This window comes from Mytilus galloprovincialis, chromosome 7 (assembly GCF_965363235.1).
Source record: "Mytilus galloprovincialis chromosome 7, xbMytGall1.hap1.1, whole genome shotgun sequence".
NCBI lineage: Eukaryota > Metazoa > Mollusca > Bivalvia > Mytilida > Mytilidae > Mytilus > Mytilus galloprovincialis.
Window position 1 is genome coordinate 12,587,086 of NC_134844.1, and position 15,567 is coordinate 12,602,652.

A 15,567-nucleotide genomic window follows, 5' to 3' on the forward strand; every position below is an offset into this window, starting at 1 on the left:
GAGGTCTGGAGCTGGCATGTCAGTAAATGCTAGTAGTCCTTTGTTATTTCATGTATCATTTACAATTTGCTTAGTTTATTTTGTTACCTATTCTGGCATTAGACGCGGACAATTCCTTTGAACTTAGATTTACTGGGCGTATTGCTGTGTGTGTGTTTATTTCACATTGACTAGAGGTATAGGGGAGGGTTGATACCTCACTTAACCTGTTTTACCCTGCCATATTATTGACCTGTCCCGGGTCAGAAAGAAGCCTCTGGTCTTTGTAAGTCTGTTATACTTTTTTTTAATTTTAGTTCATTTAAATGATTAGGAGTTTAGTGTGATGTCCATTTTCGCTGAACTATTACACATTTCGTTAAGGGGCCACCTAACGCCCGCCTTCGGGTGTGGGATTTTCTTGCTGTGTTAAAGACCCGTTTTGTCGGGTTGTTGTGTCTCTAACATATCTCCACTTCAATTCTCAATTTTATTTTTATTCGTAGTATCTGAATTGTTATAGTCTGATAGTCTGAGTTTGCTTAATTTGATTCTCAATACCTGTTTAAGTTTTTTATTAGGATAAAAGATATTGTATCTTCAAAGTTCGGTAACAGTAGTTGCACATTTTTCCTTGTTAGGAATTATGTTTTCTATTTGCATACTCGTTTCCAGGTGTAATTAGTAATCGTGTTGGCTTGAATTGATTGTCTGAATTTGTTTTCATCTATGAGTTTGCCTGTCCCTCTGGTATCTTTCGTCCCTCTTTTTCCATTGTTAACAATGTCAACTAAATGGGTAAAACAACATTTTTTCGATATGATAGGTAGATTTAAGCCTTACTTTTGTACATAATTTAATTGATAATTTACCAATAACATTTAATTTAAACCTGTCATGGACTTTAATTGTGAATAATGTTACAGGGTTTCTTGACATACATTGTGACTTGTTGTCGTTCTTATTTCATATGAGAAAACTACAGCAGTTATTTAAAATTTTATTAGAAAAGATGGCATTCACATTATAAAATTTAGCAATATCATTGAATTATTATAGGTGATTTTTATTTTTTGAAAATTGAATTCATCGAAATAGCATTCCATTAATTTTGTTACATGATATCAATTGCATGTGTACAATTACAATTGATGAATCGTGCATTTATTTTTCTTTTACTTAAACGGATAGTAGCTACGATTTTCATTAAAATTACTTTTTTAATCTATATGCCGGATTTTGTACAAAAAGTAAAATAATTAAGATTAAAACAATTACTGGTTACGTTCCATTAAGCATTTAGAAGCTTTTTAACGTTTAACACCTACATTTATTTATTATCTATAGATAATAATTCGATGTTAAGCCCAACCCTTATTCATATGACCTTTACTCTTCAGTTCCCAATGCGCAATCGCACATTGTGCCTCGAAGGGAAAATGGTCGAACAGGGGAACGTTATTTCGGAAATGGTACGCGAATTTACAGTTTCAGCGAGAAAAGAAACAAAAAAAAAAAGAGGTGCAGACAAGTTATTGTAAATTAAAAATAAAAAGCGTCGATGAGATCGGTCAATAAAATCACTCAAAACACCTGCGACGCAGGCAAAGTCAAACAGAAGTAGCCGACGGTTTGCGTAATGTTTACATTTCTTAAATTTTCCAGATCACATGAAAAAAAATCCACATGTTCATAATTGTCAAAAATATGTTTATAAATTTACGGGCAGTAATCTCCCACCTTAGAAGAAATTACAAATCAACTTCCTAAACTTTAGTATTATTCGTCAAGTGTATCCTTCATGGAGGCCCCGATTTAACACACACACGTGTATACATTATCGGCATGGTTTGGTCATACAAATGTAATAACAAGTGTATAATATCGCCATTGTTGGAGAATCTTGGGTTGGAATAATATGCAGGTATTTCTAATATTTTTTATTTACATAATTTGATAAATGGCGTCAAATATGTACGTTTAATAAAGAGTAATTATTATCAAATATGTAAGAAAACAAAAAGCACGTGTTCGTATCTATATATATCTTGGTTAGCTCACTCGCTATGTCGACAAAGTTCGGGAAGTAAACCCGATGCATAATTAATGAGGTGAATAGGCACACAACACGATATGAATTATCAATTATTAACACTTCTGTAGTTTATTAAAATATTTTAGCGACCTTATTGCTTATATTTAGTAAATATCTTTGATTTTAGCAGCTTTAAAACTTGTTCATAATTTTGTCAAAATCGTAGCTACTATCCCTTTAACATATCGATTGTATCGTTTACTTCAACTTATTTGCTGATATATTTCACAATTTATGAAAGTTATACAGGTAGACGTTTGTCGTGTTAAATGTTGCCCTGCTTTTAGCAGAATAGTCTGTCAGTACCGAGGAATCTTTCATTCTTCATAAAAATGTAAAAATTCGTCTGAGATTAACCACAATGTGACGTTTAAATATTTATAAATACAATTGCTCGATGTATCTACAACGCCTTTTGCAAAAAAAAAACGATTTCGCTGTAATGAAATTCCTTGGCCCAATCATAATTTAAAAAAAAAAATGCGCAATTCAAAAGATACTGAAGACACCGAGAAATACCGACAATGGAATTTTGTTTCGGTTGATGTTTACTCCATTGTCAACATCGAAATAATATACCTCATAAATCAAAACAATGAATAATACGGAAAAAACACGGTGACCTATAGTTGTTAATGTCTTTGTCATTTTGGTCTCTTGTGGACAGTTGTCTCATTGGCAATCATACCACATCTTCTTTTTTTTTTATAAATTAAGGAAGTTAAATCTAATGACAAAAATAACTGTATATAATGTACAAAAAGTTGATACATATCAGTATACTGATAATATGAAAAGCTTTCGATCGCGACTCATAGTTCTTACATTAGTTAAAAATCTGAAGGGAAAACGGTACTATTAAATTTTCCCAGTATTAGGTCGGCTTTTTGTGTACCCAATGCAGGCAAAGGAAGTCAGCTTAGGAGCTCTGTGATTGAATGTAAGGGTACAATATTTATTTTCATTTATCTGTGAATAACTGCAGTGTGAATATTTACAATAACAATTTTGAAACCTACATGTATTGAAATTTTTTCATAAATTTGGTGTAAAATGACGGTGGGCATTGATAACATTAAACAAGCTCCGTTCGAAGTTGGTGATGATACTATTTGGCTTTAATTTTTAAAACAGAATAATAAAGTATTCACACCACACATAACTGTTATATCCAGGTTTATTATAAAAGTTGAAAATAGTCAGTATTGTCGCCTATGGCAGAATTAATAGTACCGTTTTACCTGTAGCAAACATAATCAGTGTAATTGCCAATCAGATACAACTTTTAGTGTGGATGTGTTATATTCTGGACACCAATGGACAATAGTAAGAGCACTACTATCTTATATATTTTTGCTTATAACACGCAATCACATTTTCATTACTTTGATACATTAAACATGGTAAATAAATACTGTGAAAATAGACAAGCAAACTTCTTTTCCTGTATACAAGATTTTATAAAAGTAAGCAACCAAACAGCTGTATGCGAGTATTTTATGATATTGTTACAGTAGTTAATTTGGCATTTCTTCAAGCAATAACCATTGATTAAAGCTTTCGCAGTAAACATGCGTTTACTGTATACGCCGATATCAAAAGTGCACACTGCAATTGTTTTTTCTACTAAAATCGTGTCAATTTTTAATCACACGTGCTTGTATGTATAAATGACATTGAAGATATCTTTTGCTTTTGATTAAACCTAAGGCTCCATACCTTTATATTTGCTTCTTGCATCAATGATGAACGGCGATTTTCTTGCTGTTGGATACATGGAACTATAATGCGACCCTCCACTAGATGTTTCCATAGTGTCACATTGGTCCCATTTTCCTAATATGGCAAAGAAACGAATAACATAATATTGGGTTGAAAAAATACATAGCTTCAGTCAATACAAAGAATAACATGAGTCAAATGTACACCAATTGAATCAGGAATTAAACAGTCTATGAAAGAAGCGTATCGATAAAAACTTTTCCTATATCACATAGCGATATTGTCTAATATCAATTGTAAATATGCAGACATTCCATGCGCAAAATGTTGTTTTCGGCAACGAAAAATTAAGAAAATACTAACTTTAAAACTTATTGTTCAAATATAAACAACAATTGAGTCTAAATATATATTCAGAAGTTAGTTATAAGCTAAAGTTTATGTCCGTGTAAAATTTGAAGTGCTGTGCTTTTCTTATATACATAAATAAACAAATGCTATTAGTTCTTATATCAATGCGATACTTTTAAAATATCATAGCGGTGTTTTTGTTATATCAATATTAGTACTAATTAGTATTAATATTAGACTGCTGTACCCATATTTGGACAATTTTACCTATTATGTCTGTTTTGTTCACGCATCGTTGTAAATATGACAGAATTTAATGAGACTGTCATACACGTGAGGGGTTAAGTACTATAAAACCAGGTTCAATCGACCATTTTCAAAATTTGAAAATGCCAGTACCGAGTCAGAAATATGACAGTTGTTATCCATTCGTTTGGTGTGTTTTATCATTTGATTTAACCATTTGATAAAGGACTTTCTGTTTTGGATTTTCCCCGGAGTTCAGGTTTTTTTGTGATTTTACTTCTTAGTAGTATTGAATGTAAATAAGCAGTTTAAAGACCATTGCTTCAATTTAAATTGTTTTTGGTAACATCTTACAAATTTCTCAATTGGTTTTGGAAGCAAAACTAATCAAATAAGGGTTTAATAAACAATGTCGTAATCAAATAGCTAAGTATCAAAATGATTGTTTACATATATAACATTGAGCAAATTTTATAATGAACGCACTGAAATAATATATATCCGATATGCCCGCATCGTACGTATGGAAGACTTTCTTTATTGATAAAAATGAAACTAACTTGTGACAAAGATGAATCATACTGTCCTCGTTCAGATTGATTCTACAAAATCTGACCTGTACTTTTGAATCTCCTTTTTTGTATACAAATTAGACCGTTGGTTTTCCTGTTTGAATGGTTTTACACTAGTAATAATTTACTTCCTATATAGCGTGGTGTTCGATGTGAACCAAGGTTCCGTGTGCAAGGCCCTACTTTGATCTATAATGATTTACTTTAAACAAATTATTACTTTGATGGAAAGTTGTCTCATTCGAACTCATGCACCATCTTCTTATATCTATAAATCTTTAAAATTTCCCCATATAAATAAATGCTTTCCAGTCCTCCAACTGAACGATCTAAATTTATAAATATAGAAAAGATGTATACACATTTCTAACGTCAAAAGACATTTACATCTTATTTATTTGTGTTCTAAACATTTTTTTAGTACTTATTGAAGAAATGAATTTATAACAAGCGATACGGATTGTTATTTTGCACTAAGAAATGTTCGTGTATTTATACGATCGGTTACTAGTCAAAAACGAAAGTCAAATCTCTGTGGCAACAATACATCGGAATGCCCTCAGGGACATCGCGATGTAAAAGCACGTCCACGCGGCGAGCTGATTATGTTCATAGAGATATCGATTTACCAACGGGAAAAGTCTTTGATATCCAAAAAGAACTGTTTTCCTTCTCAATATTTTTTTTTCTATGTTAATAATAAGTACATTTTCTGTTTGACAAGATTTTTGATTTTCGTTGTATCTGAAGTTGTCCAATTTATAGTCTGAGGCTACTCAGTTGGTATCTTTAATGTTCGGGACATCAGCATTTGTACATTTTAATTTGTTTGGATTATTTATTTTACCATTTGAATATTCATTGTAATTTGGAGCTGTATTGGATTCGATTGTTTGAATGAATGTTTCTAATATAAAATGAATAAATGTAATGATATTTTTTGTCTATTTCGATATTACCAAGGTGGATAGGCTATAGCAGTGTGACCAGTATATTAGAATCTAATAGGTCGGTAGACTATTTGCAACCGCATTTAAATTCCGCCATTGTATCATCACTTCAAATGGAATTAGTCGGTTAAACCATGTGATTGAAAACAATAGACTGAACAGGTTGTTAACACTTTCAACTATCAATAGGGTCAAGCAACATTTTCAAAATGATAAGTTCACGTAAGCGTTAATTTTGTTACAGTAACGAAATTTTAGTGATATTGATCCTAAAATACTAAACCGGTCATGATCTAAGTGTGAATTATGTTTGCAGTTTTCTTGACATGCATTGTGACGTGTCATCCTATTTATTTTATATTAGAAAACTATAGCAGTTATATTAGAAAAGTATAGCATTCATAAATTTTTGATATTAAAAAATCATCGCTATGATATAAGACAAATATCGCAATGATATAATAAAATATAGCAGTATCTTTGACTTATAGGTGATTTTGGCTTAGCAAACAATTGAATTCTTCTCAATTGCATTCCACTGAATTTGATACATGATACTTATAGAATGTGAATATCTACAAATGAATAATCGTGCATTTATGTTTCATTTATCAAACAATTCAATGTCCTCGTTTAAATACACCTTGCTTGTTATGACATAAAATAATTCATGGAAATTATACACCAGACGTATGTCGTGTTAAATGTCACTCTGTTTTAAGAAAAGAGTCATTTCTTTATACCGAACAATCTGCCTTTCTTCGTACAAATGCTAACATTCGTCTGAAATTTCCCACAATGCAACTCGTTGATATAAGACAATATCGCTCGCTGATATAAGAAAAGTTTTTATCGAATCGCTTCTTCCATAGACTGTTTAACATGCAAGACATAAAACATGAAGCCTTCTTTCTATATGTTGAATTAAAACTTATGCATCCAAATAGTAAGTAAACGACCTTTGGTTAACCTGTTGATAACAGAAATTCGTGATAGTGAAAAACGAATCGCATCAAAAACAAGACAAAACAACTCATTGTATCACATTAACGTAGCAGAGGAACGCATCTGCGATAAAGCGGTGTCTTAAAAAAAAGTTACATCACAATGCAAAAACGATCTCCGAGGAAAATTTCGAAACGTAAAGTCCCATATCAAATGGTAAAATCATTTTGAAACAGGTGTTTTTAACCTGGTTTTATACATGTTATAGTGAGCTAAACATATCACTTGTTAGACAGTCAATATTCCATTAAATTGACAACGATGTGTGAACATGTACAATAGGAAAAAATCTAAAAAATTAGGGTACATCAGTCAACATTTAAAGAACTTTATCATTAAAAGAGAGGCGAAAGATACTTCCGAAATTTTCAAACTTATATGTTAGTAATAAACAGACAACGACATGGCAAAACAAGAAAAAGACCAATAAACAGACAAATAAAAAGACAACAGTACAGAAAACACAACATAGAACAATAATTACTGTCTGACTAAAACAGATATTACATATATCGTAAAACATAACATATGTATTTAGCATGCATCTGCTGTTGTACTGCACGTATATTTGCCATGAACAATTTGAAGATTTATAAAATAACATCACAAGTGCAAGCGTTCAAACGGTTGTGAATAACAAATTTTACAAAAATGATGTAAAGAGAATGGTATTTTGGTTAACAAAATGGGATAATAACAAAGGTAATATGTGACACAGATATTCCATAAGGAGGATACAACTAGTGATTGTGTCTGTACAACAATTTTGGAGATGATTCCAACTTAACCAATCGGAACCCTTTGTCCACTAGTTTCTGTGGAAGCAGCAAGCAGCGTTATCAAGGAAATTGTGATAGGAATATGAGAATATCTTTTCTACGGATAATCAATTTTAAGGCGCTTATGGACTGTCGGTTCATAGAAATGGACGCTTTACAATTGTAAAGTTGAAATCATTTATTTAGTCGGAAAAATTTGTCCTCAACCGACCTTTATTGACATTTCTAAAAAACAGTCCAGATATGAGGCAGACTAAACTATAGATCTGTGGTATCCTTTATGTCAAGTTCGATGGGAGAGATGCGAGGAACATATTCACAACCATTTACATTATTTACTAGGAATACATTATCTTTAAAGTTTAAAGTTAAAGCTAGCTTAATTTAATACATCCTTGGGAGTTTGTGTATAACGTCAGCCTCATGAATAAATATATATAAGTCCAATGACAATAATTCTGCACACAGTCATCAGACAAGAACAAATATCGAACTTTGATATATAACAATTGATAAAATTATATACCAATTATCAAATCAATATCTTTGACTCACTGTTAAATCTTGTGCAATCTGAAACAAACATTCGTTTACCTTTAGGTGCACGCAAAAATAAACTTGTAAAATGTGAAGTAATCGAACGTTTATTACTGACTAAACGGAAACACAGTAAACGCGCGATTAATCGGTTAGACATTTGAAATTTCCATTTCTAACGCGTTAACGTAATAATAGTAAACTTATAAAAAAAAGTTAAGTTAACTAATTGGTATGCAGGTATTTAGTTTCAGTGAAAATTATGTTGTTCTACTTGAAGAGTGTTCGTTATACATCCATGCATTAACAAAAGAAATCACTTTAATTGTTAAAATTTGAACTATTTACAAATAGACACGGCTCTTGGGATGTGCCTCTATGGAGGTGTGCATATATTGGCAGAAGTGATAAAATACATATAATTCATCTTTGTTAACATTGTATAGGAACATTGTTTAGTGCCAAAAATCGTGCATACTGCAAATAAGCAAATAAACTCGTACTATTAAAAGATATTTCATTTAAGCCAATAGCTGTTGTTTTATTTCCGCTTCATCAAATAGCAACCAATCAGAATCTATATATGTGATAAGTAATTATTTCAAGATGACGTGTATATCGACTGAAACTTACAGCTACGCACCGTGATGCAAAGCAAAAATGGTTAATGTGAGTTCTTTATATAATGATATATAAACTATATCTAGCAGAATAAAACGGTAACAGATATGACATTGTGGTTTTTTAAAACTTAATGAACATAATATAATTTTTTCATTTTGTTGCGAAGTATCCCTTTAGGCCCGTTTTTTCCGCTTTGACATGGTCATGTATTGCTTCCTTCTGCTTTATGTAAAACTGAGAATGGAAATGTGGAATATGTCAAAAAAGACAACAACTCGACCAAAGAGCAGGCAACAGCCGAAAGCCACCAATGAGTCTTCAACACAGCGAGAAAATACGGTACCCGGGGGTAGTCCTCAGATGGCTCCGAAATAAAATTGAGTACTAGTTTATTGGAAATAAAAATTCCCACTATCTCCAATTGTGCCTATAAAAAATCTAATTGACAAATATAAAGCTATCCATATTCAACTGTAAACTACCTTTCGCCAATACTAAATGTAAAGCTGTATTTCCGTTCTCTCCTATGTGATTAACATTTGCCTTTGCCTTGATTAATGTTTCAACTATTTCTGGAATGTCGTTTGTTATTGCCAACATTAAAACAGAATTCCTCCTGTCTCCGCAAATATTGACATCAGCACCATTTTCAATCATAAAAAAACAACATGTTCTCTCAGAACATCTATTGGACCTCTCATTATGTAACGCATTAATGGTGTTTCCATCGAATCGTTTAGTACGTTGACCATTGCACCATGCTGTAACATTGTGGACACTACTTCTAGATCGAAATCAAGACAACCTAGAATATACAAAACAAATGCATTAACAGCATATTCTTAAACCTTTGCAAAGATTCTTGTGACAAGACATTGACAAGATGTGTATATCTAAACTATGGTTTTTTTTACGGAAACGAGTTTTTGAAAACTAATTCAAACATTGTGTCTGGTATACATATTTAGTGATAATTATCAATTTGCTAGTTAAAACTTTACATGGACTCAAACTTTCCTTTTATCATTTATTTCGGGGACAGGGAGTTAGTCTGTATATGTATTGTTGTATGAAATCTAATTTGAAATTTATTACTGATATACGACAGGGTGGAGGTTTAGTGAACAATATCCTGTTTCGCATTTGCAGACACCAATCAATGACACATGTCCACTCAAAACCAATCGGTACCATGATAAATGTCAGTCTGTTCATATAGCATGTATAAAAAAAAAACGTTCAATATCATATTCAATAAAAAAAAAACTATATCTATGGACATACCCATATAAGAATGGAGGGCTGTGTCCCCATTGCCATTTTTAATATTCACGTCTGCTCCAAGTGTGATGATTTTGTCAATGATTTCAAAAGGATAAAATCTTGTCGCCATTTGCAACAATGAATTTATATGTGAAGTTTCTATTGTCTTGCATCTTTTAAGAAGCAAATTGACATCTATAAAATGAGCTTCTGATATTGATTCACTTTTCAATGCAATATGAATGGGTAGTTCGTTGAACGTTGTCAGCATACTGGTTGATCCTCCAGCGTCCAACAACATTAGCAAGATCGAATATGATTGCTTTTTCCTTGGGACATTCCATTGCGTCATATGTCTTGATCTACTTTCTGTTAATTACACAGGTTATAAATACTAAGATTACAAGCACATTTCTAATTGGCTAATTGGATAAGTCAAAAATGTTAAAAGATGTCTGCGTCGAATAAACATTTTTGTCGGCAATAACAATGATTTAGTTACCAATACATCAAAATAAATAACTCAATATAATTAAAAATTGCAGTGGATATCTGCCCCATTAGCAAACATAACTCATTTTCTTATTTTAATATGGTTATTACATGTTTACATTATATGATTGTACATTTTCATACATTACATGGCATAACTTTTTAGGAAACGGATGCCCCATTCGCACTATCTTTTTCTATGTTAAGGGGACCATTAAATTTGGTTAAAAACTCTAATTTTGAATTGCAATTAAAAAGATCATATTGAAGGAATCATGTGTACTAAGTTACAACTTCATTGGACTTCAACTTTATCAAACACTACCTCAACAAAAAGCATTAACCTAAAGCAGGACAGACAGACGAACAGACAAACGGATGCACAGACCGTAAAGTTTTAAAATCAACCTTTCCCTTCCAGCCATTTTCATTCAAATCTTACGACATGGAATCTTATAATTTCAATTGTAGTCTAGCGATTTCTAGATTCGATCTAATAAGACTGGCAGAGTTTAGAAACGGGTCCTGTCCAAAACGTATATGATACGATCACGCAAAGATGACAATAGGTGCCACAAAATTCAAGTGTGACCTAAATTTGTTGTATGTCTGGAAAATATTGTATTAAATATGTATTGTTATTTGGATGGAGAGTTGTCTCATTGGAACTCACACCACATCTTCCTATATCTATTTTAAAATGTATAATATTAATTTCACCTCCAACATTAATAAAGTATGTATGTAGAGCTGTAAAGTTGTCCTTTCCCACATAATTTACATCTGCATCATGTTCCAACAGATTTTCAACTGTTTGTTCCATACGAAGCTCAACAGCGTACATCAGTGAAGAGGTTTTCCCTGGATCTGTTATATTGGAATCTGCTCCATGCTCAAGAAGTAGTTTAACATATTTATTCTTTTTCTTATCTGATAATGTCTTCTCATCTCGTATTATTCTAGTAAGTATGGGTTCTTTCTGAAAGTTATCTTCTAATGTTTTGTTGTTCTGATCTGTAATTTGTTTTCATTCTTTATATATTATAATATGAGATTTTCAAAATATGTAAAATAATGTGTAAAACAGATATGAGACACACAGAATCGGATGTTTTGAACACATAAGATGAATAGACAAGTACGTATATGGTGGCTTTCTGGTCAAGGATATGGTTGACTTTCTGAAATTGTTTATTTTCTCCCATTATTTTATTGATTTTGTATTTACATTGAGTCATATAGCAAATGTATTCGATTTAAGTTAAGCCATTTTAATTGACAGTTTATAGTGCGTCTTTTTATGTTCTAATGCAGCAATATTGTTTCAGGTAAGGTTGGATGTTGGTACCTATTGAAACGTCTAAACCCGCTGCATTTGTTTGCACCTGTCCTAAGTGAGGAACCTCATGTTCAGTGGTTGTCGTTTAATAATGTGGTTCATACACGCTTCTCGTTTCTCGTGTTTTATTTATATTAGACGGTTGTTATTACAGGTTGATTGTTTAGGTACCGTTTATGGCTTGCTGTTCAGTGTGAGCAAAGGCTATGTGTTGTAGATAGTACTTTGACCTATAATGGTTACTTTTACAAATTTGGATGGAGAATTGTCTCAATGGCGTTCATACCACATTGTCTTATATTATATGTAACATACAATTTAGATTATTATTTGTTGGTCGCATATTTTACCGATCTACAAAACAATGCAAAAAAAAAACGACATCAAAACTAAAGATTCTGTAATTTCAGACAACTTACTATGATTCGAAGATTTACAAGCTCGTGGGTTTACATTCGCATTTGATACCAACAGTATATCCACGATGTCGTCAAGACCATTCATCAAGGCAAATGTGAGGGGAGTGTCGTCATTTTCATCCATAATGTTAACGTTTGCTCCTTTTTCTATTATCAATCTCACCATATCTAAAGATTCTAACCAAACTGCAACTAATAACGGAACTGCTCCAGACTGTGATTTCTGGTTGACGTCTATTCCAAACTCCATGAAAGATTGCAGAACATCTTCTAATGATAAGTCTGAAATTGTTACAGAGTTTTATGTGTGAGAACTAACATTAGGATGTTGACCATCCATTCAAAAAAGATATAAACAACAATCGTACCTAACTGTTTTCAAAATTTGTTTTATTGTTTGGTTTCAACAGATCACATTCTCTCTTATGATCCTTTTATTCCTTCTTCTATACTGGCAATATTTTTAAATTACATAGATTCATCGATATCTATTGGCATTCACACTTGAGAGGGTGCACAAGGAGGATCTGCTCATCATTCAGAAGCTTCAAAGTTCTTCACTATTTCGGATTTAACCGGTCCAGTTTTCCTTGCTTACGTTTTTTGTGTTACGTTTTTTGTTTCGTTATTTTTCAGTATCTACAATATTTTACTTAAGATTCTTGCTCTTTCTAGCAAAGTCCTAAAACCAATAATTTCAGATTTAAGGTAGGGGGATTTCCATACACCGGCGTTTTATTAATTTGAATCCGCAATTAGGTGTTAACTCTTCTCATGACAGGTAATAAATGACGCAAACCTGTTTCCCAATTCGGAGAATATCAACCGTTCTCTTCACCACATCCTAATATATGTGTGGGTTAGTGTTTAAAAAAAAATTGTTTACAGTGACATATTTATGGATTCGTTCCGTCGTTATCTTTTCGGCGATAATATTGTTACAGACAATATAAATGAGAAGATGTATGAGCGCCAATGAGAGAGTCCTCCACCAGAGATAACAAGGGGTCGAATTAAGCAACTGTAGGTCAATATTCATGAAACCCCATACCAAAAAGCACACTGTCAAAGTTTCAGGAATGACAACCGTTAAGCACATCAAACAGTAAAGCTCATTACCTGATGAATACATGTACTTAGTAATATGAACTTGCGTTTAATTTTTAGTGACAAAATAATATTTTATATACTGATGATGTTTATCTTCGTCTAATGACTCAATTTTTTTTTGGATTGTCTTAGATGGTAAAAATATTGAAAAAGATGAGCATTCACCCTGGTCATGGCTCTTTGAGAAAACGAAATCTATTTTTTTGTATTTCTTTTTGCTTGTTTGTTTGTTTGTTGCTTTTACAAGGGGGACATATATGTATGTAAAAGTAAAAAACAAATGTGATAGGACAATTTGTCCTGAAATTCCAATGATTCTGAATGATAAAATTATATAATTAAGTTGGCTATTAAATTAACATTACTTATAGGAAATATTGGAATATCAACAAATAGATTTATGTCGCGAAATTATGTCTTCGTCTCGCATAGATTGAATCGGATTGATTTTTGATATATAAATATATACCTTGCTCATCTCTGTGCTTCGTCAACGCACTTGTAACCTGATGTTGTCTACAGTGACCTTTACAATAAACAAACATAAAGTTCCATTATGCTTTTAAATAACCAGCTACAATAATATAATTCTTAAATAATTTGTATATTAGGAAATGCTTTATTTTGATTGGTCAAAAGTACTTCAAGTAGTACCTTTTGAAGTTATACAACACATGCTAAGCTAACGAAAAGCCAATCGCTAACGGGATAATTCAATATTCAGCAACTATAATATAAGCGTCCATGAAAACTTACGTCCGTGCTACCGAATACCTTTGGAATAACACAAAATAACTTGAGCATAACAAAAACAAAATTAATCAATGACGAACTGAAAATTAAATAACCTTTCTCTTAAATTTTAATTGAAAACGATATATAGCAATATTTTTTCAGTAGCCCTATAACATCTAGTAATTAAAACCTTGAGAAATAGTAAAATTATTCAATGTACCATGCATATGAAGTGTGTCAATATATGATGATAACCAACAGACTAACATGTTTTTGCTATGTGTCACTTTATTCTACAATGGCTAGATGTATAGGGAGTAGAGTTCTCACAAAAAAATGTTTAACCCCTCCGCTTTTTTGCATCTGTCCTATGTCATAAGCCTCTAGCCTTAACTTATATTTTTAATTTAAGTTCATTTATAAGTTTTTGAATTAAGTAATATTCTTGAAATTGTTGTAAAATACATGATATAACATAATTACAAATCTAATCATGAATTATATCTAATTTTTATAAAATGTATCTGTGACGTCACTGTTGTATTATTGATGAAGTCGTGTGGCGGACAGTTAGTGGTTCTGTTGTATTGTTTTTGTGTGTTGTCCTAGAATATTTTACGTGTTAGTTTTTAATCTGTGGTTAGCATGTCGAAATGTACAATTGAATTTTTCATTTTTGTATTTCCCTGTCCTGTATGTTCTTGCATCTATTTGTCCTGACATATAATGCATTCATTTAGTGTTATATATTACATTGCCATAAAAGTGTAAGGTTAAGCTAGCCACAAAATCAGGTTCAACATACCATTCTTTCTTAAAATGTCTTGTACCAAGTCAGGTAAATTGCAGTTGTTATCTTATAGTTCGTGTATGTGTGTGTTGCATTGTCGTTTGTATTTTGTTGCACTTAAAATTGTTCGCTTGTCATATTTTGAAATGTTTGTCAGCTTTTCGGAATTCTCTGGTGTTATCCATTTGAATGCCTTAAAACAATTTGCCCATTGACTCCAATTTTTTCTGTTATAAATATTTTACATTTATAATTATAAGCCATCTGTAAAAGTCTTATAAAATCGATGCTATTTTTAATAATTTTGAGAACATAATGTTATCAATGAAAAAATATGAAAAATCAAAAGAGAATATTTTCCAGCCAAAATTTCAATGGCTTATATCTCGAAAACAGGCACAATGATCTATATATTTCTTTTGGCTTTTTTGGTTCCTTTATTACTCCCCTTACAATATTTACTAAGTGTAATGAAAATCTTGTTATTTTGAAACTGAGGAGCGAACTTCCTTAAGTATTTTGTTGTTTCACTTAGATGGTATGATAAGTGTATAAATTG

General features: G+C 31.8%; 1 protein-coding gene across 1 annotated transcript in view; it reads right to left on the reverse strand.

The window, feature by feature from the left end:
* LOC143082335 (uncharacterized) overlaps positions 1–15,567 on the reverse strand; it is a 48,507-nt gene that overhangs the window by 8,237 nt on the left and 24,703 nt on the right. Inside the window, exons 5-10 of the mRNA XM_076257977.1 lie at positions 13,953–14,009; positions 12,374–12,655; positions 11,336–11,629; positions 10,145–10,492; positions 9,343–9,665; positions 3,794–3,910 (exon numbers count right to left, since the gene is read on the reverse strand). Coding sequence (XP_076114092.1) covers positions 9,514–9,665; positions 10,145–10,492; positions 11,336–11,629; positions 12,374–12,655; positions 13,953–14,009 — 1,133 coding nt within the window. The 3' untranslated portion in view covers positions 3,794–3,910; positions 9,343–9,513. The remainder of the gene's footprint in view (positions 1–3,793; positions 3,911–9,342; positions 9,666–10,144; positions 10,493–11,335; positions 11,630–12,373; positions 12,656–13,952; positions 14,010–15,567) is intronic.